Source organism: Lathyrus oleraceus, chromosome 1 (assembly GCF_024323335.1).
Source record: "Lathyrus oleraceus cultivar Zhongwan6 chromosome 1, CAAS_Psat_ZW6_1.0, whole genome shotgun sequence".
Taxonomy (NCBI): Eukaryota; Viridiplantae; Streptophyta; class Magnoliopsida; order Fabales; family Fabaceae; genus Lathyrus; species Lathyrus oleraceus.
In genome coordinates, this window is record NC_066579.1 from 438,137,341 (window position 1) to 438,162,722 (window position 25,382).

The 25,382-nt window shown below is 31.0% G+C and overlaps 3 protein-coding genes across 3 annotated transcripts; all 3 read right to left on the minus strand.

Annotated features, from left to right (window-relative positions):
* Positions 1–759: 759 nt before the first annotated feature.
* LOC127115170 (uncharacterized) lies at positions 760–1,628 on the minus strand. Its single transcript, XM_051046775.1, has 2 exons — positions 860–1,628; positions 760–785 (listed from the first exon to the last, which is right to left on the minus strand). Exons 1-2 carry the CDS (start codon positions 1,626–1,628, stop codon positions 760–762), a joined length of 795 nt encoding a protein of 264 aa, XP_050902732.1.
* A 3,724-nt stretch (positions 1,629–5,352) lies between these two features.
* Positions 5,353–7,113, minus strand: LOC127115171 (ervatamin-B). The gene is made up of 4 exons (XM_051046776.1): positions 6,561–7,113; positions 6,205–6,437; positions 5,972–6,115; positions 5,353–5,860 (listed from the first exon to the last, which is right to left on the minus strand). The coding sequence occupies exons 1-4, from the start codon at positions 7,111–7,113 to the stop codon at positions 5,633–5,635; spliced, it is 1,158 nt and encodes a 385-aa protein (XP_050902733.1). The 3' UTR covers positions 5,353–5,632.
* Positions 7,114–21,506: 14,393 nt separating this feature from the next.
* On the minus strand, positions 21,507–23,087 carry LOC127080901 (ervatamin-B). Its single transcript, XM_051021194.1, has 4 exons — positions 22,545–23,087; positions 22,209–22,435; positions 21,981–22,121; positions 21,507–21,883 (listed from the first exon to the last, which is right to left on the minus strand). The coding sequence occupies exons 1-4, from the start codon at positions 23,074–23,076 to the stop codon at positions 21,656–21,658; spliced, it is 1,128 nt and encodes a 375-aa protein (XP_050877151.1). The 5' UTR covers positions 23,077–23,087; the 3' UTR covers positions 21,507–21,655.
* Between the last annotated feature and the right edge of the window lie 2,295 nt (positions 23,088–25,382).

Genomic DNA, 25,382 nt, shown 5'->3' on the forward strand with positions numbered 1-25,382 from the left:
AATGGGCCAGTTTGTTTTAGCTTTAAAAAAATGGATTTTTTTTGTATTTTTGAAAATGGATTTTACAAAAATGTTTTTTAAAATATTAAAAGTTTTTCTAAATTTATTTTTTCTAAATTAAAAGATTGAATTGTTCATTGTATAACATAAATATACACTATTGAAGATCAAAACATAGTCAAAATCACAATTTAAAAAAAAATTGTATCTCAAAAATGATTTTTAGAAAAAGCTATTTGAAATAGCTTCAAAATTAAGTGATTCTTTAAAATTTTGATATCCAAAAAAAGTTTCGATAAAATGATAAAATACCTAAAATAACATTTTAAGAATAACTATTCAAACAAAATTTTCATTCGAAGCTTTTATGAAAAGTTTCTTTGTAAGTGTTTTTTACACTAAAATATATAACACTATAAAAATTATTTAAAAAAAAAAACCAAAACAAACGGGCCCAATATCACATTGAATTCTCTTTTCTTTTTTATTAAGACCGACTTATTCAATCTAAGACCCTGTTATAATTTTAAAAATAGGCTTAAAAAATATTAACTTATTCTGAATTTTAATAAAAAACAGTATAAAGTCATAGTTTTTTAAAATAATTTATGTTTTTACACCTATTTTTAAAAAATAAATGTAAAATAGATTTGGAAAATAACTGTAATTTTATACCTATTTTCAAAAATATATGTAAATGTATTTTTAAAATCATTAATTAACAAGTCCGCACTCCAAAATTTAGGGTCCTGCCGGAGCTCAGGCTGCACCTCCATCAGGTTGCCCTATTTTTAATATGATAGTCTTAATATTATATTAAATTGATGACTCCCATTCTTTAAGCGTATAATAATTTTACCTTTGCCTTTGACCGGTATCTTTGAGTCATCTCCAAATGAGACATTGCCAGTTGTCGCTTCATTGATCTCTACGAACATGCTTCGATCGCCACACATGTGATTGCTTGCGCCGGTGTCGAGGTACCATTTGTTTCTTTTCTCTTCAACTTGGTTTTGGCACGCGAGCAACAAAGTTTCTTCTTCTCTGCCTTTTTCTTCTACAAAGTTAGCTTTCTCCACAACTTTCTTCGAGAATCTACACTCAGATGCATAATGACCGATCTTTTTGCAGTTGAAGCACTTGATTTGTGATTTGTCACACCTCGACCATGAATTTCCTCTTCCACGACCTCTTGTTGCTTGTGGATTCCAACTTCTTTCTCCATTGTTAGAGTAGTTGTTATAACTGCCTCTTCCTTCTCCTCCATGTCCTCGTCCACGCCCACGATCTTGGCCACGACCTCGTCCTCTTTGGCTCTTGTAATTCGCATAATTTGCTTCCTTTATGTTGAGTTGTAGTAGTTTCTCCATAGCCTCCTTTTGTTTAATTTTTCTCTTTTGTTTTTCTTCGTATGCTTGTAAGGAACCCATGAGTTGCTCAATATTCATGGTCTTTAAATCCTTGTTTTCTTCAATGTTGGTAACAATGAAGTCAAAACTTGAATTTAAAGTGCGAAGTATTTTCTCCATGACTTTTACCTCATCAACATCTTCACCATTTCTTTTAAGTTGATTGACTATGGCCAATACTCGAGAAAAATAATCAGAAATTGACTGAGACTCTTCCATAAATACACGTTCAAAATCACCTCTAAGAGTTTGAAGACGAATCTTTTTCACCTGTTCCACTCCTTTGTTGCAAGTTTGAAGTTTGTCCCATGCTTCTTTGGTCGTCGTTGCGTTGGAGATCTTCTCAAATGTATCTTCATCCACTGATTGATAAATAAGGAAGAGAGCTTTCTTGTCTCTCTTTCTTGACTCCCTCAATGTCTCCTTTACACCTTGGCTTAGCGAGGCTTCATATTACTCATTGAAGCCTTTCTCAACGATATTCCACACATCTTGAGCTCTTAGTAGCGCCTTCATCTTGATACTCCAATTGTCATAGGTGTTCTTTGTGAGCATCGGCATTTGAAAAGGGAAACCTCCATTTGTCATTTTTTAGGACCTTGAAGCTCTGATGCCACTTTGTCGTAAATAAACCCTTTTGTGTTTAGGAAAAGTATGTGGGAATATTAGAGGCTTGAATAAAAACTTGGTAGGTAGGAGAATTATTTATGGAAGAGAGAACTTTGTATTTTTGCTTGATTCAAAGGTGTTGGATTACATCTCTATTTATAATACTCTAAGGAGAACTCTAAACACTAATTCTAGAGAGTTCTCAACTCTAGATATTCAAAGAGTATTCTAGAAAATATTACAATCTTAAGAAATATCTAGATACTCTAAATACTACAAGACTTTTCTAGAAACATTATCCAATATAAACTAAGTCCAAATAACTAAGTCCAAAATCAAATAATAAAATTAGGCCCAAATCAAGTTTAATATTTCAACAATTAATAGATATTCTTACAGAATTTCAAAAGAATTTTTATATTGATCTCTCGGACTCTCGGGTCAATTCACAATAAAAGACTTCTCAAGTAAAACTTGACAAACCTAATAAAAATATGTTTCTACCAACAGAATCTTAAATCAATAATTTAAACTTTAAAGGGATTGATTGTGGTGAATGTCACCGTTTTGAAAATCATTGTTTAAATTTCAAAGAGATCAATAATTTAAAAGTGGAAGAATAAAACAAAATTAATGAAATAAATTCTGTCGCTTAAACTATTCTGCAGTAACATCCCCAAGTAAGAACACAGCAAATTCCCCTAGAGTTCCTTCCAAATTTTCCTAGGATTTCTTGCTTTCACTAAAAATAGTTTTCCTACGGAATTTTCTGCAATTTTATCTGTATGAAAACTTTCCACGGGATTACCTGCGGATTTTGCTGCAAACATGCTTTTTGCAAGGAATAGTCTTTTATTAAATATATCAGCTGGAAAATCCGTAGGTATTTCTGTTGAAAATTTTCCACAGAATAATCAGTATTCTAGTAGTGTATGAATAGATGGAGCTTCTCGAATGAATTGATATTGTGAAGCCTACATAGTTTTGTAGACACAAGATAGGAAGAAAGAGTGTGCAATAAAAACCAAAGGTTGTTTTTTTGGAACTGGATAGTAGTACTATATAAAAAGTAATGTGTGTTTTGTGTTTATTTGTACTCAATATTAATTTTCATAAACGATAAAAAAGTGTTTTAATTTTAGTTTATTATTGGTCCATGTTTGTACATACTATAAAATATCATTTTAAATATGAATTGCTTTTGACAATACGGATTCTATTAATCACTTTAAATATTAGTTAAAATTTTGTCAAAATATGAATTTGCTTTAATAAATTTCATTTATAAGTGAGAGACAACGATAAAAAAAAATGCAGGTTTTACATGATGGATTTTATTTCCACATATTATTTTAACCTACGGGCTAGATGATGTTGCAAAAAGTAAATTTCTTTTATTTTGCATGAGATAGTGAAAAACAAAGATCACCCTAGATAAAAGTATTTGTCCATCGATAAAAACTTTCTTAAAAAGAAAAATTTGTTGCTAGTCGGGCAGTATAGTGCATGATCAACATGTTCGTCATTCATTGTCCGCATGACTTATACCTATGAAAATAGATATATTGTGACGATTTTTGTAAGTTTAAATATCTTGTAGTGTTATACAATTATACTAATTATTTTGAATATATATTAAAAAGTGTAGTCTAAAATAGGATTTTTTGTATTACATAAAGTTTTAATTTCTGTCAATTTTTTTCTCGCAAACTTAGTGTCAAGCCCTTGGTTTGAATTATCTAGGGGATCAATTTCACCGTCCAACAGTGGAAACCAAAATAAAACCATCCAAAACAAAGTTTTGTAAGGAAATGTCCAACATAAGAATTGATGAACACAATTCAAACTTGAGAACTTAATAGAGACACACTCTCAAATATCAATCCTTCATAAAAATGTCAAAATCTTGGAGTTGTCAAAAGTTAATTTAATGAGTTGAAACAGGTTAAAGTTCAACACTGTATTTTTGCTTTGATTATACATAAAAACAACAATTTAACTTCGGTTATTAGAAAAAGGGTGTTACAGGTTGAAGTATAAGACCCAATTTTAGCCTAAATTAAATCATTTTTTGTTGTTAAGATACAACACCGGCTTCCAGAAAATGGTGCGAAATGTAAATAATTTAGACAAACTTATCTATAGTTTGAGGTTGAATGTAAATATGTAACACCATGTTTAATTGTAACTGGAGTTAAATGTTGTTTTGTAATGCATATTTGAAATATATTACGCCTACCTATTCACATTTAACACTAGTTTAAAATAGGTGTAAAAGTTATTTCTAATACCAGTATTAAAAAATGTGTCAAATGTCCCGTAGCTTCTACACCTGAAGTAAAACAAGTATTAAATATCTAAAACACCGATGCTATATCCGATTCTTGCACTAGTAGTAAAAAAAACTTTCTCTATTTCTTACTTTACTTTGTTTGAAAGTATATAAACTCTTTTATATCGACTTGAAGTACTCCTTGTACTTCTCACTCCATAAAGTTAAAGACAAATTTAATTATCCTCGACATTGTTGTTTATAACGTGGTTTCATGACTATAGTGTGAATGTGTTTTAATTCAAATAATAAATACATTAGAAAATTTGATGCCATGTATAAATCTCGAGACTATTCCACCTAAAGTTCATGAGAAGCTTTATTGTTTAAATATCACATTGAATTGTCTAATCTTTTTAATTAGGACCGGCTTAATCAATCTAGGGTCCTTTTATAATTTTAAAAATAGACCTAAAAAATATTAATTTTTACTGAATTTAAAAAAAGCAGTATAAAAAATTATAAATTTTTAAAATATATTATGTTTTTACACCTGTTTTTAAAAAATAAGTAAAATAAATTTTAAAAACAAACTGTAATTTTATACCTATTTTCAAAAATATATGTAAATCTATTTTTATAATAATTAATTAACAAGTTGGCGTTCCAAAATTTAGGATCCTGTTGAAGTACAAGCTGCACCTGCACTAGGTTGCCCTATTTTTAATATGATAGTCTTAATATTATATTACATAAGAGTCGATGTTCATGATAACTTTCATTATATCGATAACTAATTTGGTGGTTGTTATTTTCTTTTTGATGGCTTCTCATCAAATCATAAGTTTAAGCCCATGAAAAATGAAGTGAGTCTAAAACAAAAAGTTTCTCACTTAGTGGAAACGATTACATAGCAAGTATTATATTGAGTTCTCGCTCAATATGATACTTGTAATAGAGTGTTAAAATATTAAAAAGTGGACAAAGATATATGACATACATTTTATGATAAGTATAACACCAACTATTTTACATTGTCATGACTTATTTAACTTCATTGAGTGTGAAACTTCTATTTTATTTTATTGAAACACCAAATATTATTAAAAAAAATGAAACTGCTTACATATGGTATGAGAAGAACTCAGCCAGGGTATCAAGAGAAGCTACCAAACAAAAACAAAAACCAAAAGAAATACCAAAAACAACGAAAACCAAGAATCCCAAAAAAAGAGGAAACAAAGTAAATACAACAACAGCCATGCAGAAACTATCAATGCCGGAAAACCAAATTTGGATTCATAGTTCTCTTAACTCTTACTTGAAGAGGAAGAAAGAGAATTTAATCATTTTTGATAGGGTTATAAGCCCATGCGTTAATTGCACACACTCCATACTTTTTACCAGTGTTCCTTTTGATATACATATAACCATCCTTTCCCCAACCTGTGCCATATGAGTTCTTCACAATCCAATAATCTTCACCGCTTTTCGAATCATAACCCACTATTAACATGCAGTGATTTGTCTCTAAAGAATCCACTGGGCAATTGGCACCCTCATATATTTCCTGCCAGTGGATGAATATTGAAAAACAAAGAGAGAAAAAAACGATTAGTTGTCTTTATTAACAAATGTAAAATTACTCGAAAAAATTTATAATCCTTTGAAAACAACTTACGTCCGAATGGTAATGTTGAAAATCTTCCGGGATTGCATAAAGACACATACCAATTGGCTGCTTAGCAACAGCACACAGCATTCCATTCTCTGATCTCTCCACTTGATTATATGCATGAATAGAACTAATGGGACTATTTCTAATCTACAGTTCATGAACAAGTTAGGTTGTTTGTTAGGTTAAAAAGTTGAATGATTGAAAATTATATAATACATCTTATAGAATTTAAAAACCTGTGAGGCTTTGCAATCCTCCTTTTCTGCCTTATAAACATAATCACTCCCCAATGCAATTCCGTTGTTTCCTATAGTCCATTTGAACGCCTCGGACACCCATCCCATCTCGCAACCTCTACTTTCAGAGTCACAGTCCACAAGTTCTTGCTCTGAAAAGTTCTCAAGCTTCCCTTTCTTTATTGCAACTATTCCTTCAATGGCGCCTACAGCTGTGAATGCCCAGCAACTATCTAACAAAAACAAAGGCAATATGTCAAACTAGTTTTGTTAAAAGAAATTGATGTTTCACAAGATGTGAATCTAGCAAACATAGTTATTGCATAAAAGTGTATTATGAAACACCGCAAACTTACTACAAGTGCCTTGATCCTTAACATCAGTGACAGCTCCATTTGATCTCCAATCTAAGGATGAAGGTGGATTACTACATGGTAAGTCATGAACATCATCGTTCACGATTTTCGCGGTGTCTTTGATCTTGGACATGTCAATATTATGCAAGTATGTTTCTCGGAACTCCTTGTTGCTCCAATCTGCAAAGTTTGTCAGACCAAGAAGGGGGCCACGACGTGAGTCTCTCTTTGCATTAGTCTTTGTAATATACTTCAAATTTGTAACAAAAATGGCAAATTTCCTTGTCATCTCATCTAGATCATTGTATACTCGTCCATGTTCGCTCTTCCATAGTTGGAATAGTTTTTTAACTCCATCTTCGTTAGGAAACTTATCAAGTTTAGGACCCAAAATGGTGGAGTACTTATTGGTTCGGATCTCAAAACTTGAAGATATATTTAAGATAACTTTATCTTCATTAGTTTTTTTCTTTTGAATTGCAAAGTATATACATAAGCAAGCAGTGAAGATGATGAAGAAACGAAATGATTTTGAGTTGTAGGAAATCCTCATTTTTTATAAAAACTAAGTGGAAGATAAAACTTAATGTGGAAAGATGTGTATTCCTTAAAGTCAGTTCCACATATTTATAGAATATGAGTTCAGATATCAAATTCTACTTCATATTATATTTTTGGAACCACGCAGTCAATTGTTAGAGTTTACTAATATTTATGTAGAACCAAATTATTAAACTATTTTTTTAAAAGGACCAAAACAAACTAATGTATAAAATAAATTAATGGGTTTGTAAAATATAGATTTCACAATCACAAAGTTGTTAAATGGTGGACACTTATTATCAATGATTTAAAAATCGGACCGGTCATCGAACCGGTGATGATATTGGGTCATTGGTTCATTAGTTGAACCACTATGTCACTGGTCGAACCGCAAGACGAAACAGGATAAAATCGGAAAACTCGATTGAATAAAGTTGTCACTATAACAAAATTATATAGGTATTAAATCGGTCGAACCGGATAACTCGGTGTAAGAAAAAATCACTGACACCTTAAAAATTTAAAAATATCACAATTTCATAATTTAAATTCAAATTTTAGTCAATTATAAATTTGAGACAAATACTTAATTTAAAAATTTAGTCAAAATATCAATCTCAAATATAAATATCAAACATTGCCATTTACTTTATGCAACACTCTAATCCAACTAATAGAAACCAATGATATTAATCATATAAATATATAGTATCTTCAAATTCTAAATTTTAAAACCTATCGATGCTATAATACTGCAATAACCTCTATTTACTATATTTAACATCACTGTCATCAATATTTACACACTACAACATTTTGACTCTACAACATCACAACAAAACCGTTGCAAAAACTTATAAATCCGTTGCCTTTCTCAATTAGAACGGTTTTCAGACCGTGTCAAACTAAGGCGTTGCTCTAACCTATTGCAACGGTTATTGTGTCCAATGGAAACACCCCGTATATAACCGTTTTTGTAGTATTCCTTAGAGAACGACTTCCAATAGCAACAGTTGTACTTCGTTCTCATATTAAAACCGTTGACTTTCTGGTGTTTTGGGGAACGGCTGTTTCATTTGATATAACAACGGTTCGTAGTTGTTGTTCATTTGAAACCGTTCTAGTAGATCCATATCTAAATTTCTTCTTCAAAAGCTATTGCAACGATTTTATACTACGACAATACTTTATAACCGTTGTAACAAATGATTTTTTTAATGTGAAACCATTTTGTTTTATAAACCTGATAATTATTCATAATTTTTTATACATAGCAATATTCATATACAAATTTTAAAATGATCTTTCAATTTAATATATATATATATATATATATATATATATATATATATATGTATATATATATATATATATATATATATATATATATATATATATATATATATATATATATATATATATATAATGTCAATCATGATTTATAATCAACAAAACATCTTCAATATACATTTCATATTGTCAATCATTGTTCATAATGAAAATAACATCTTTAACCTATAAAAGTAAACTTAAACATCTACATCTACATCTCCATATCTACGTCTCTTCATCATCGAATTACTGGAAATCTTCATTGATATTATCATTCATGATCTGCAAAATAAAAGTAATAAAATGAAAATAAGATTATTATAAAGCTCTAAAACTATAATGTAAAGCATAAAACAATTCAATCTTAATTACTTGATCATTAGTTGGAGCATGTGTTGATGCAGAAGAACGTAAGACACTATTAGCATCGGTTGCAGGAGCTGATATCAGAGCTGCGAGAGCCTCTATATTCAACTCTGAGGTGTTTTGATTCAAAATGGTCTTAAGAAGCAGTTGCATTTTTCTTTCCATTTCTTCCTTATCTTGAAGACGTTTCTCCTCCATTTCTTGTATCTTATCATTAAATTGTCTAACCTCATCCGCATGCTCTTTTTTTAGTTTGGTAATTTTTTCATTTCTTTTCAAGAGAGTCGGTGTTGTGGTTCTTCCATGGCAACGCATTCTTCCAGGTTTTTGTTTGCCAAATACACTTTCAAAAGCTTCCGAAGAAGGTTGTCCATGATTTTCAATCAAGTCTTAAAGCTTTATCTAGCATATACATAATATAGTAGTAGTGAATGAAATGCAAAGAACAAGACAGAACAATCAAAATATCACAACTTTAAGAAATAAAAAATCTTACTCTTAGATTAATTAAAAGATTAAGACATGATTAATTAATCAAAATACCATGGAGGATAAATCAGATTTGACTACTTCTGAAGAGATTAAAGGTATCACATTTGACTACTTCATTCCCCTTCCTATGTTGCAGTGGATTCTTATTTATTACAGATCAAAGGCATTACTACAAGTGTCTTATTCACGTATTTGCATATTCCAACCTTAAACCTATTATTTCTAACCTGAACTATTGTTTTTCACATGTAACTAATATAACACAATGTTATGCACAACAACTCTTAACAATAATAATAACATTTAACAACAGTAACTTACTATTGCATGGTTAGTTTCTTGATCCAACTCCTTTCCTTTTCTACTTTGTCGAGTAGCAATGAACATTTCAGCCTGCGTTGGAGGTTCTTTATCTTCATTACTTTCATGCTAAACCAAGTAAAACAAGATTATGAGAATATTAATACAATAATATAATTTAATATTCAATGAGAATAATTTAAAAAATAATACCATTTTTTCTCTTATAATAGCAAAGGCTTTATTCCCCACTCGATGTCTCCATTTTAGTTGAGCTATATTTTCGGCATTTTGATGACTGACTTCCTACATTCATTCGTATTTATTGTGAAGTGTGTATCAGGATGATGGACAACAGTTATATGTACAAGTTCAATCAAGCTTTTATGGATATTCAAAAGTCACATAGTAGTAAGATGTTATGACTAAAGTCCGTAAGAAATGTTACTTATCAAATTCAATATATAATTCATTTGAAACTTCTGCTAGAACTCAAAAGTGATTTTAATTCAGTACATAATTCAACATTGTAAAACAAAAATATGAATATATCTTACTTGAGTTTTTTTATCTCTCCAATAATCCAATAACTTTCTAAAATCTTCTTCTGGTACCTCTCGTGGACGATTTTTTAGCTGCTCGCGCAAGCTTTTATACTTACTAAAATGATTCCTTTTAAGAAAACATTTGTATCGTCTCCAAGTATCATTTATAATAGCAAATACAGCCTTCCTTCCTTCCTTTGGAACATTGTATTTTTCCTACAAAAATATATATTTAGATAGATGTATACATTAAAGTATGCTAACAAACACAAAATCAAATAAAAAAAATTAATTACATTGACATAATCCCACAACATATATATACTGTTTCAAAATGAAATTCACAAAACATAGATAAAAAATTGTCATAAATTTGAATCGTCATCAGATTCTATTAGATCTGACACAAGTACAAAATTATCAACAATGGTTGGTGGAATGTCATTCCTAACAAATTCAACTTCACAAATTTCATCGTTTGAAGCTAGATCTGATAGATCACAATCATACGACTGATGGAGATTTGAATCTGATTGTTCATTCATATTAAAAAAATCCCTCGGAATAGATTTCATAACATAGTGTTTATTTGCATCAGAAGGATCTTGAATGTAGAAGCATTGGTGAACTTGAGAAGCCAATACAAAAGGATCATCCACGTAACATCTCTTGTTGAAGTAAACACAAGTCATCCCATATTTTTCCTCTTCAACTTCAAACCAGTCACATCTAAATAACACAAACTTCAACTTACCATAATAGTCTACCTCAATTATTTCTGTAATTAATCCATAGTAAGTTATTGACTGTGTTATTAGATTTTCATCTTTGGTACTTGAAAAACTTTCAGTTATTACCGCTAGTGTCACACCACTATTTTGTGTTTTACGTTTTACGTTTAGCATCATGTTGTTTTGTATGAAACCTATATCCATTAATTACATAACCAGAAAAACATCGTGCAATTTCATTTGGTCCTCTGGATAGCTTCCTAAGGTTTTCAGATACATCACTTAACAATGCACGCTTCTTAAACCATTCAACAAAATCTAAACCTTGACTCTTTGCTTTGCCCCACCACTTTCTCTTATTGGGATTTTTATTTTCATACTCACTACAATTAAAACTACACTGTTAAAGTTATTGGGATTCTTATATATATGCGATACGAAAAGTGATGGTAGAATAAATTACAATAACATCTTTTATGTTGGAATCAAAGGTATCATCCACCATATATATACGATTAAAAAAAACAAAGCCAATTTAACATTAAAAAAATAATTTATCAAAATAGATCGGTGAGATTGTGTATCATCCACCATATATCTACTATGACAATGATAATTTTATGTGAGAACATGAGAATGAATCTGAAGCATTAGATTTGAAATAAATTGGTGAGATTGTGTATCATTTTTATTATCAATCAATTTTCTCTCTCATTCATTGATAAAATAAATGACTTAAATTAAAATCTTAGTTTTCTAACTAATGATGGCAATTTGAACCATCCTCAATGGGCACCCGCAAAATTACCCAAAACTAATAGGATAAAAACCCGCAAAAATGGGTACGGGTATAGGTTCGGGTAATTATCCACGAAAATTAGCGGATACAAGTGCGGGTATGGGCATCTTGGTACCCACCCCGCCCTATACCCACACAATATATATTTATGTATTTTCATTTATATTTGTATATTTTAATTTATATTATTATATAAAAATGTATGTCTATCAACTTTTAAAAGTATATCAATGTTAAACCATTACGTATTTAATATAAGTGTTTGTTTATTTCGATAATAAATTGTTTGAAAACTTTTTAATGTTTTTAAAAATATAAAATTATATGATATTTAATAATTAATCTATTTACTTTTAATAGAAATGCGGGTAACGTGTATGAATATGAGTACTTACATACCCATAGGGCACAACGGAAGCTAACTTTGACGCCCAAGCGGATATGGGCTCAGATACATGGATTTTTTTTAATTGCGGGTATGTGAACGGGTACTATAGTATCATGCTCAAACCCTGTCTATTGTCATCCTTATTTCTAACTATCTTAATTCTCTCTCCTCTCACCCATTTATTTAAATCAAATAATTGAGATTTATTTCAATATTCTCACATAAAAATATGATTCTCACATAAAAATATGATTCTCATAGGACATGTTATATATTTATCATTCTAATTCCGAAATACAAGTACTTTTTTCTTAAAAAACACCTGACATTAAATGGTTTCGGCCCCCTTTTGATTGTAGTTGCGGGTATCAAATTGTGGCCCTCCGTATCAACTTCAGCTTCAATCACCATTGACCAACTAACGATTGGTAATTTAAGTATAATTTTTTAAAAATAGATATATTTGTAGAAAGTTTGATATCATTAAATAGGCTCGAGTTGATTGTTTTGATTCAACAATGACGGTGTTATTTTTTAAAGTATTAGTGTCAACAAGTCCATGATACTTATAAATTAATAATTAAAAAAAATTGAAAAATAGCTATATTACATTAAATTTATTTTCTGTATTAGTTAAATGAATAGAGACATATGAAGTGAGACTCTTCCGCATAGTCTTATTTTATTTTTTGATATAAAATGCAAAGTCTTTTTTTACTCATACATCATATTTTATGATTTTTAATGATAAATCTTAAATTTTTTCAAACTATTGATTTGGTTAATCTGAATGCTAATATTTTTCAATGTTACAAATATTAATTACAATCAAATAGACGGTTGGCTTCGACGAAGAACAATTGGAAACTACAGAATAAGTTGTTTAATTGCACTTGTATAACTGTTTTTTTTAATCCGTAAATTTAACGACTAGCCTTTTTTTATTCACGTGAAAACAAATATTTAACACCATATTCTTTTTCAACATTTGTTTTGAATTACAAAGGAAAATGATGTTTAAAAACTGACTTGTTAAGACTTATATTCTTAATCTATTAAATTCAATTTGGTGTTTAAAAATGAAAGTAATAAATAATGACTTTTGTTGTTAATTAAAAACAAAGAATGGCTCGTTTGAGGAGATCGAGGGGCTCGGAGGAGGTAAAACAATTTTAGTTGATCTGACTTCAACTTAGCTTGTGGTGATTTGAGATATATACAAAACTCGTAACAATGTTAGTTTTTATAGAGAAAACTTGACTATTGATCCTAGGGTGAACATGACTTTGTGCAATTCTTGGAAGAGGGTTCAAATAAGTCTGTTTGGTACCTTTGTGTTTCTTAGAGACTGGGAGCAACACTTTGTTCTTCGAAAATTTTACCTCATATCGTATCCTTATATTATATATATTTTTTTACCAAAATATCCTAATATAAATAATTTATTAAAAGTTAAAAAATATTTAAAAATTAATGACTGAAACTCTTTTGCAAAGACTTCCAATTCACAAAATAAAAATTTAAAATGTAAAAAAAACTTTGACTACCAGAATTCTTTTTAAAGTTATTTGATACACAAAATAAAAGTTAATACTAAAAATTGACTAGCAGAACTCGTTTGCAAGGTCTTCTGGTACGCAAAATAAAAGTTAATATTAAAAATTGACTATTAGAACTATTTTGCAAAGACTTCCGGTACACAAAATAAAAGTTAAAAAATATTTAAAAAATGACTAGCAAAATTCTTTTGTAAAGTCTTTCGATACATAAAAATTCACTACCAAAACTCTTTTGTAAAGTATTTCGATACACAAAATAAAAGTTAAAAAATGTCGAAAAAATGACTATCGAAACTCTTTTGCAAAGTCTTCTGGTATATAAAATAAAAGTTAAAAAATATTTAAAAAATTATCGATACTCTTTTGCAAAGTCCTCCGATACCCAAAATAAAAAATAAAAAATGTTTAAAAAATAACTATCGGAACTCTTTTGCAAAGTCTTCTGGTACACACAAAAAAAGTTAAAAGAAATATAAAAAATGACTATCGAAACTCTTTTGCAAGTCTTCCGGTACACAAAAATCGACTACTGGGACTCTTTTGCAAAGTCTTTCGGTTGTTTACCGTCGAAATTGATAAACAAACGTTAGTCTTCCAAATTCTATACTTTTGGTTACTCGTAGGATCGACTAGATTGATCCTAGGACATGTGCTTTAATTCTCTTCAAATTTGATCACTTATAACATTTCGACAATGCTCTTTTAATTGAAAATAATATTGACGCTTGTAAAGAAACACATAATTGTAAATGACAATGTAAATAACTTCAAAGTAATTTTACAAAGAAAGTAAATAACAGAATTATAATGATTTAATACAAAAGTAAAAATGGTGATCACACGTACATTGCACTCAAGAAGTTGTTTCTCAACAACACATATACTTTGAGTAATATATGGATTTTTGTACAAAATAGAACACCCAATCCTAATCATTAAGATCCTTTTTATAGTAAATCAAAAATAAAGGTAACGAACAATCACTTCTCCAAAAGATGACACGTTCTCGCTTGCATGGACTTCGCCACTTACTGCCTTCCACACGTCTTCTCAAGAAACGGATAAGGCCAAAAAACGGTTAAGAGCCTTAATTTGAATCACGCTCGTCGAATGTAACTCCAAACAAACACCTTTGTTCGAAAAGTGAATATGAATCCAAAAATATTTCTAAGTCCTAGAACAAACCTTCTTCGACAACATAACAACTTCGACTACGCCTTCTCAACTTCTTTATCAAAAACAATATATTCTTCTCCAATGTCAAAATTCCAGCTAACAAATTTCCCCAAAAAAATATCATTTTCGACTATATGGAGAAAAGGGATTTTTTTGAAATATTTTGACGCAATAGTATTCTTACTGTTATGACGTCATGGTCATCATGACCATCTTTATTCAAATGTCTCATCAAGACGCGCAAAAAATCTCAGTTAATCATTACACTCCTATTTTCTAGGAGATCAAGGGCCATGCCAACTGCTACTGTACGATCGTCTTTCCTCCGATCAACACGCGTTCCACGATCTTCAACAACCGTCAACGTTTTTAAAATGAAGCGTTTTTTCATCCCACTATAAGTACCTCACTTCACCTTCTTTCTTACATTCTTCTGAACTTTTCTCCATTATCACAAGAAAAAAGTTTTCCTCTTCTCTCAACAAAAGTCCAAACACAACAGATTTCCTCCAAAATTTCTATCATCAATGGTGTCAAAAACCAAGAACTCCAAAGATTCCAAGAACACAAACATTCATTCCTCCTATTCACAAGACCTTAGGTCCCAAAGTCGTGGGACGTCAATAATACATTACGGAGCCCCCTCTTGAGGAAGAAAAACGATGCATTTATCAGTCACAAGTATTAATTCATATCTTAATCTCTGTTAAAACGCATGGAATTGCAGACCCTTTACCAAATATTAATGCTAACCTTGAAAGACTCAAAAAGTACTTTCTAACTTATCATCGAAACAAACCAATAACTAGTAGGAAGAAATTGAAAACTAGTGATGAGACTGCGAACGCTGAGCCAAATACTGTAGTCGATACTCAGGAAAAGTCTTCGACTGAGCCCATAGAAAAACCTATCAACTTAGATTACATAAACAAAGCTCTTAGAGTGTTTTGCTCTTTCCCTTTGTCGAAAGATCCTGAAAACTACTTGTATTGGCTTGCAAAATTAGAAAGCCAAAAAGCTCAAACTTGGAAAGAAATGGAAATCTTCGACATGATCCAATTGTCGAAGGTTGGCCCCGGCTATTGCCAATCCATGCTACTAACTTCTCTATACTTCTGGGATAGTACTCATAATTACTTTCACTTCCCTTGGGGAATGTTAACTCCAACCCTTTTCGATGTTGCTGTTATCACTGTTCTTCGACCAACTGGAGATACCTTTGATCTCAACTACATTACCGAGGATACCATTATCTTCGATGGCATTCGATCTACCTTTACCCATTACATCTCAGATCACCATAACAAGGAAACTGAAAAGGTCTCTGACAAAGAGCACATCGCCTTCCTCAAACTCTGGCTATCTCGATACGTATTCTACTCGAAATCTCTACAAGTGGCAAATAAATTATTGACTATGGCAAACCAATTACACATTGGACACAAACTTTACATCAACCAGATGGTTCTGCTTCAACTTTCAAGGTTCACAACTTCTTCAATTTTCAACATTTGCGGCTGATTCTTTTTTCACAGTATCATTTGTGATGCCCTCTACAAGTTTTCTTCAAGGACCAAAGTTAAATTATGCTTGGAAGGCCATGGAATCCATTGAGACATTACGAGTCATTTTCAGGCATTTGGGGCTTAGAGTTTTCTAAGTTACATGACCAGTTTTTCGTGCCAATTTAAACATGACATAACTTTGTGCTCAAGCATCTAAATGCAACCTTTCTTGGCATGTTATAATCTTTGTTATGATGTCAACACATTAAAAAAATAATGGGATCAAAAAGCCTCCTGGGTAGGACGCCCCATTGGGTTGAAGATGGTGACTTGGAACTGAAGAAATCACCATGGTCCAGATTTAAACTTGATTAATTCTTAATTTCAAGCCAAATTAGCACGTTTTTTGGACTTAAACATGTTTAACCAAGTCACAAGGAGTTAATTGATCCTTGAAACACATGATTTGACTGAGTTTTGATGGATTGCAAGTCACATTTTTCTCACTTCATGATCAAATTCGTTTTGCACGAATTAAGCTTGATTCCACACGTATTTGGATCCAAACACATTCCCTATAAATATAGGAAGCTACTGTATTCGTTTCCAAGCTTTTGAGAGCCAAGAAATCCCTGCTTCAATCTAAAATTTTCCAAAAAAATTTAACTATCATGTTTTGAATTTCAGCTTGTTTCAATCCAATTTCTTGATTCCATTAGCATCTCCGGCCTCTTATGAAGCTTTTGCAACAATTCCCAAACTCTGAGACCTTTTGAAGTGACCAAACTAGATCTAGCTTCATCAACTTCTGATCACCATTTGGACAAGGTAGTTCTGAACACCATTTGAACTCAAACAAGTTACCATAATGTAGCCATTCACCCTCTGATGTTTTCCCTTAACTTATTTGGTGTTGATTGATCGTGTTCATCATTTAATTTTACTTTTTGTGGGTTGTTTACTTCTTAAGCTTCTCTGAAATTCCCCATACTCAATTTAGATAAATGAATTTGGAGCATGAGATAGAATTCGTGATGAGGAGGCGATCACATTGGTGGTGGTATCGTGTCTTGAGTTTACCAAACGATAAAGCTCCGATGAGGGGTCATCGGGGAAGATGACAGGAATGTTTCAGGTCGTCTGAGTTTGGCCAGACACATTGGACAAATGAAATGTTTTGATTGGTCCAATTTGAATTAGATCTCGTATTTTATTTTGGCTAATTTCCACTGTACGCATTAGCCTTGTGATTGTCGGATCTTTGGATCTATCACGTTAATTAATGAGGCCAAATGCAAAGCTCCATGGTTTTTTTAATTTCTTTTTCTAGTTTTATTTTTAATATCATTTTTTTAAAATTCATAAAAAATTCATTATACATCCAAAAATTATTATTTCTAAAATTCTCTTTTATTTTTCTCCATTTGATTTTTATTTTTCCACATTTTATTTTATTGATTTTCTATTTTTCTTGAATTTTCTCTTTTCTCCTTTGTTTTAATTGGTTTAAAAATACTTTTTTGCATTTTAAAATTCTGAAAAATCTATTATATGCTTCTTATTTTATTTTCAAACTTCCATAATTTTCTTGGCCATTTCTTTGGTGTTTTGAAGGGCTTTATGGATTTTCTCTATTATTTCCCTTTTAAAATTCATTCTAAATATGTTTTTGATGCATTTTTATTTCATTTTATTGCATTTTATACTTGTTTGACCTTTGTTGACTTCTGTTGGCCTTGGAACATGGTTGTTTTGATTATAGGTCTCATCAAACTCAATGGATCTTGGGTGTTGATGGGGTGAAAACCCTAATCCACCAAAATTGATGATTGATTTTTATGATGACTTGATCAAACCTTTGATCCAATTTGGTATGTGATCTCTCTTGTCCTCTTCTTCTTCATCTTTTTCTTTTCCTCTTAATCAATTGGATGGTTTGTGTCCATCTTGTTAATGATGCATGGATTGGTACTTAATGAACTTTCATCATTTCAAATCTACCTCCAAAATGATCATGAATCATTTAAGGTACTTTAGATTGATGCATAAGTTTGTCCTAAGTAATATGAAGTATGGATTGAAGTAATGAACCACCCTCCTAGCCTTTGTGCTTGATCAACCCTCTTTTCTTTTTTTGTATGGCATGGCTTTAGGATAGTGATTTACATATCATGTCTCTAGCATGTATTAACACAAACATTATTATTGACCGACCTCAAATAGTTGTGACTTCTACATAAGTCCAATTACGATTGCTTAACATAGCACTAAATTTATCTCGAAAGTAAGTCATTTTTACAAGTGAGATTGTAAGTCTCCTACTCCTCATGGTATTGTGTGAAAATACTGTTTTCCTTTTCATTTATGAGAGCTAGTGGCATACTTGTTGATTTTATCCAAGTTGGAGCCCTTCTCATAAGTGATATAGAGGTTCATATTTTCATACTTGTGAGTGAATAGTTGAGTGTTCTCCAAAAGATGACAAAACCATTCTTTCATTTTTAATCACTAACATTTACTAACATACTTTTGCCTTGACTTTACTTTAATGTCATTACCTTATGCTTTTTACTCTTTTGTCATTTACTTTATGCTTTATTTTTAGCATCTCATGTCATATTATTTGTGTCTATGTTATTTATTCTTTATCCATTTTAAACATTTGATTTCTTTGTAAAAAGATATTAATAAAGTAAAGGCCTAAAAAAAGAACCGATCCTCTTGATTTATGGACTTATGGTTACTATCCTTAGCATTGTTGTGGAATTATGGACTTAGGACTAAGATCTTGACCCTTGCTTTGGGAGTTTGTGACTTGAGACCTTGGGATTCATCTAGTACCTTTGAATTTGGACTTCTTTTGAAGACCTAACTTGGTTATCCTGGTTTCATTTGATACATGATTTATTCTTTACTTATTTGGCTTGCTTGAGGCTTAATCCAAAGGAGAGAATTCTTGCTTGACTTGTGTCATAAAGCTTGTCATCTCTTGGTTAGATATTCCTTCTCTAGCTTTAACTTTATGCTCTAGGATAGTCTATTCTTTTCCTCTCCTTCTTTAATTTACAAAATCTTCTCCTTTTTCCAAAACCTTCTTGTTTTAAACTTGAACCACTTTTCTCAATAAAACCTTGACAACTAGAGTCAAAATCAACCAACCATTTCTTATTTCCAGTAAGATGGTTTGAACAACCAGTGTCCATATACCACCAGTCTTCTAGAGACACACTATCAGAATCATAAGCCATTAATAGCACATGTTCATCATCAGAACTTCTGGCAATATTCTCTTTTTCTAATTTCCTCTCCTTGTTTGACCAATAATCTGCAGCAAAATGGCCAAACTTCTTACAATAGTAACATTGATCTTTTCTCTTGTCATACTTCTCCTTTCCCTTCTGACTTTTAGAAGTTGAGGTTTCTGACTTCTGAGACATGCCATGTCTTTTCTTGCCTTCTGACGAAGACTGCTTATGGTATTTCTTGATAAAATAAGCTTTCAGAGTCTGCTCTACCTCTCTCTTAGAGGTTCTTTCAGTCAGACGCAACTTTTGCGCCTCTAGACTGCTTTACATCTCCTCTATTCTCATGGCGCTCAGATCCTTAGAATGTTGAATTGCTACAATGGTGTAATCAAACTTAGAAGTAAGAGATCTAAGTACCTTTTCAATGATATTTTCCTATGAAAGAGTTTCTCCACATGACTTCATCTCATTTATAATTAGAATCACTCTAGAGATCTAGTCAGGTACCTTCTCGTTGTTCTTCATGCTGAGATTCTCATACTGCTTACGTAGAGACTGAAGCTTCACCTTCTTCATTGATGCATCACTGCCGTAACACCGCACCAGTGTGTCCCACGCAGCCTTCGCTGTCGTCGAATCAACGATTTTCTCAAACACGTTCACATCCAGACACTAATGGATGCAGAATAAAACCTTTTGATCCTTCTTCCTCAGATCACGTCGTGCATTTCTCTACGCATTTGTTGCATTTTCTGGAAGTGTAACCTGAATGTAACCATCGTTGATGAGATTAAGAACATCTGGAAGTTGGAAGCTTAGTGCTCAGATTACCATTTCCGTTCGTCTTCAACCTTGTGCAATACACTCAGATCTCACCTAAACATAATGTTTTCCAATCCTGAAGAATTAAGATATGTTATTTTGTTACGATTATGAACAGAAATTCAACAACACGAATTCTCCGAAGAGAAATCAATCACACAACACCTCACCATTTCACCCGTGTTTCCCGTTGGTGCACAAGGTGATAAAGATGAACAAACAAACAAGAGAGAGAGGAGAGAATAATAACAAACTTCCACTACACTTGAAATGGTTACAAATTGATAGCACACAAAATGCACACACACACACTGCAAAAGGAATAAAGGTATAAAGATTCACACCACTCACTTGCTTAAATACAAGTGATAATTTAGGAGAAATACTAAAATACCCTCTAACAAACTTTGTCTACAAATTTCTGAAAAATATGAATTAATTTTAATATAAATGAAACTATATAGGTGAAACACATATGTAGTTTCAAGAGAAAGTCCTTAAATATTAATTTGTGGTGGCATATTAAGGGATAATTTAAGAATATTCATGGGAGTTTTTTCAGTTAAGATTGGAGTTGCACTTTCTTTCAAGTTGAATTGCATAGAATCATGATTGCTAACCAATATGCTAACGTGAGGAATATGAGAAATTTTTGATTTAAAATTGACTCAATGTTGGTCATTCGTGCATTTTCTATTGTGAATATTGTTCATTGATATCTTTTAGTTAAATAAAAATACTTTGCACACTATAGGTTCTTTTAGATTCAAGATATCTCATATTTTCAAAGAAGAAAATGCATATATATATATATATATATATATATATATATATATATATATATATATATATATGTCGGTGGAATTCACTTCTTATTTAATTTTTTTTTTATTTACTTAAGGATAAGTTGAGGAAGTCCAACTATCATTATCATTTTTGTTAGTTGTTCGCTGAATTAGGTTTTATATCCCCGTCCTTTTTGTTTTCTTTTTTTATTCAATAATTTGTCTTGATTATTAACATCATGCTATATATTTAAATGCATATATAGTATCACAAACAATAATTGTATAAAATCTATGTTTTATTATTGTTTGAGTATCATACCATGTAGTATAATATTAACCACTGTATTACATCATTGACCGAGAAACTTCAATATCTTTCTATTTATTTATTAATTATGCTTAACAACATTTAACAAGAAAAATGACACAACAAACTCTCGACTCACAAAACTGTAAATTTTGCTTTAACTTATTTATCAATTTAGAGTTTTAGTTCTCAGATGCTCATTTGTTTTTGTTTGGGTATGTACCCCATGCATTAATTGCACACACTCCATACTTTTTATCAGTGTTTCTTTTTATAAACATGTAACCATCCATTCCCCAAATTGTGCCATATGAGTTCTTTACTATCCAATAATCTTGACCTTCTTGAGTGGCATAGCCCACTATTAACATGCAGTGATTTATTTCTGTAGAATCCACCGGACAACCTTTACCTACAAGTATTCCCTGCGATGGATATGTATATATATATGTTCTTCATTAACAAATCTAATAGTACTAAATAAACTGTTTAAATTAAGAGATTTATTTTACTGTTATATACATTGTAGTAATGTTGAAATTCTTCTGTGGCTGCATAAATACAGATACTAATTGGTTGTTTAGCAACTGCACACAATAGTGCCTTCTCTGATTTGTCGACGTGATAAAATGAATCAATCTTACTAGTTGCACTGTTTGGAATCTGCAATTCGTGAACAAAGGAAGTGGTGAAATTAATGTAACACTCTAACAAAGATATATCTCATAATATTGGTACAAGTTAAATAACCGTTGAGGCTTTGCACGGCGCCACCACTCCTGTATAAGGGTATTTACTGTCCAATGCAACTCCTTTGTTATTGAAAACCCATTGGAGGGCCTGGTACACATATACCCCTGTGCAACCATTACCTACACAATCCACAAGCTCTTGCGCTGAAAGGTCGAGAAGCTTCCCTGTTACTATTGCAACTATTCCTTCAATGGCACCGACTGCTGAAAATGAAGCGCAACTACCTAATAGAATGAAATCCGATGTTGTTAAAATTGAGTTTTTTACTTTATGTTCGTATAATACGATGGACTCTTTCGGTAAATTACCATCATGAAAACACAACATACTTACCACAAGTGCCTTGACTTTTAACAGAAGTAACAGCTTTTTCTTTCCTCCAATCCCAGGATTGAGGTGGATTACTACATGTTAAGTCATGAACATCATCGTTGTTTACAATATTCATGGTGTTAGTGTTCATGGTCATGTATTTTTCTTTGAACTCCTTCAAGCTCAAATCAGCAAATTTGGTCAGACCAAGAAGTGCGCTATGAGGCGACTCTCTCTTTGCATTGCTCTTTGTGATATACTTCAAATTTGTAACAAATATCTCAAATTTCTTTTCTGCCTCTTCTTGATCACGGTAAACTCGTCCATGTTCTTTCTTCCATAGTTGAAATAATTTTTTAGCATCATCTTGATTAGGAAGCTTATCAAGTTTAGGACCCAATATAGAAGAGTACTTATTGGTTGGGATCTCGAAATGTGAAGATATATTAAAATCATGATTAGTTTTTTTCTTTAGGAAGGAAAAGTATATAAATAAGAAAACAGTGAAGATGATGAAGAAGCGAATTGAATTTGAGGTGTAGGAAATCCTCATCTTTTATTAGATGTAAGTTGGAGAATCGAAATGATGTGTATTCCTTAAAAGTCGTTTCACATATTTATAGAATATGAGTTGAGACGTCAAACTCTGCTTCAAAGTTTATATTTTTTGTTAAACATTTTATTGATCTCTTCAGCAGTCTTATTTTATTCTTTGATGAAATGCATAATCTTTTTTTTATACTCATAAAATACATAGTCTTATTTGATTCTTATATGAATCGGATAGTCTTTTTTACTCATGAAATGCATAGTCTTTATTTATTGTGTTTAATGAGTGATCTTAAAAAAGTCAATGTTTCCATTACATATCAGATATTTAAATTGTCACCTTGCAGCAATCAAATAGACTGTACTTTCCAGGAAGAAGAATGCTAATGTGTGAACTACGCAATTGGTTGATGTATCAAAATTTGGAACGTTGTACCAAAGAGAAAGAAGAAAAAAACCTCACAATCTTAATTTATGGTCATGTTTTTTAAATCTGAACAATTGCTTGTACTCTTTCTCTGTTACATCTTTTTCTTTTATTTTTTATTCATTAAAAAAATATTTAAAATTCGTCACTATTAAAAGTACTATGTTTTCTTGCGATATTAATTTCCTGCTGAAAACATTCGTTGGATTCTATAATAAATCCGCAAGTAAACTAGCAGGAAATATCCACAGGTAAACTCCCAGTTATTTTCTCAGGTAAAACCTCATGCATCACTACTACGTAAAGACCTTTTCACTACGCAAAGACATTTTCACTATGATCCGTAAAGGGATATCATCACTATTGACCAGCTGCGTTAAGGTATTGTGTAATTGTAAGTATATTGTTTTCCACTACGGACGTTTAACCATAGTGATATTATAGATAATGTGATACCTATCACATCAGTTATCTTGAACATCTGTTTGGATATATATAGGCCATAGATTCGAAACCTAGCAGCAACAATTTAATTAAAGTGTCTATAAAATTAATATTTAACCACTGTTTTAAATTCCAAGTGTGGTGGTATGTTTACATGAGTTTACTTAAAAAAGTATGTGGGTTGCTTGTTTTTTACTATCCCTCAATAAACATATAAAACCATTCAAATTTTGATTTAGAAAATAATACTCTAAAAAATTAAATTATTCTTGAAAACAAACTTAAAAGATTCATTGTTTTTCGAATTGTATGCATCTTGCAATTCATCTCGTACTCTTTAACATATAGAATTTGGTCCAATGCTCCAAGTTCTTCAAAATAACGGTTCCTTCTCTTCTACTTTATTTTGAAAAGAAATAATTTATTGACTAATTCGGATTAATTACCATCATTATCATCATCGTTATCTTAATTTATGATGATGATTATTATGATGCAATGATGAGGATGAATTATAATTTCTCAACAAATTTCCTACTTCGTAAAATAAACTAGAAGAGAAGAACCGTTGATTTGAAGAACATGGAGCATTGAACTGTATTTTATATGCTAAAAAGTGAGAGATGAATTATAAAATACATATAATTCGAAAATCATTAAATCATCTAAGTTGATTTTTAAATATAATTTAATTTTTAGATTATTATTTTATAAATCAATTTAAATGAATACATGCTAGTAGTGAAATAAACAATCAACCTACAATATAATAAACTCATAAAATACATAGTCTTATTTTATTCTTATATGAATTGGATAGTGTTTTTTACTCATGAAATGCATAGTCTTATTTTATTCTTATATGAATTGGATAGTGTTTTTTACTCATGAAATGGATAGTCTTATTTTATTGTGTTTAATGATGTATCAAAATTTGGAACGTTGTACCAAAGAGAAAAAAGAAAAAAACCTCACAATCTTAATTTATGGTCATGTTTTTTAAATCTGAATAATTGCTTCTACTCTCTGTAAGTTACATACTCTTTTTCTGTTATTTTTTATTCATTAAAATAAGTATTTAAAATTCGTCACAATTAAAAATACTCTCCAATTTCTTGCAATATTAATTTCCAACTAAAAACATTCGTTAGTACAAATCCGTAAGTTAATTAATAGGAAATATCCGCAGGTAAATCCTAGTCAATTCCTTAGGTAAACGCAGGTATCACTATTATGTAAAGGCCCTTTCATTACGGTTGATCAACTATAGTAAGGTATGGTGTGGTTGTAAGTATGATGCTTTCTACCACGGACGTGTGACCGCAGTGATATACTAGGTAGCACGCTACTTATCACAACGGGTATCTTAAACAACCGTTGTGATATATATAAGTCATTGGTTCGAAACTCAACAACAACAATTTACTTAAAGCGCCTAT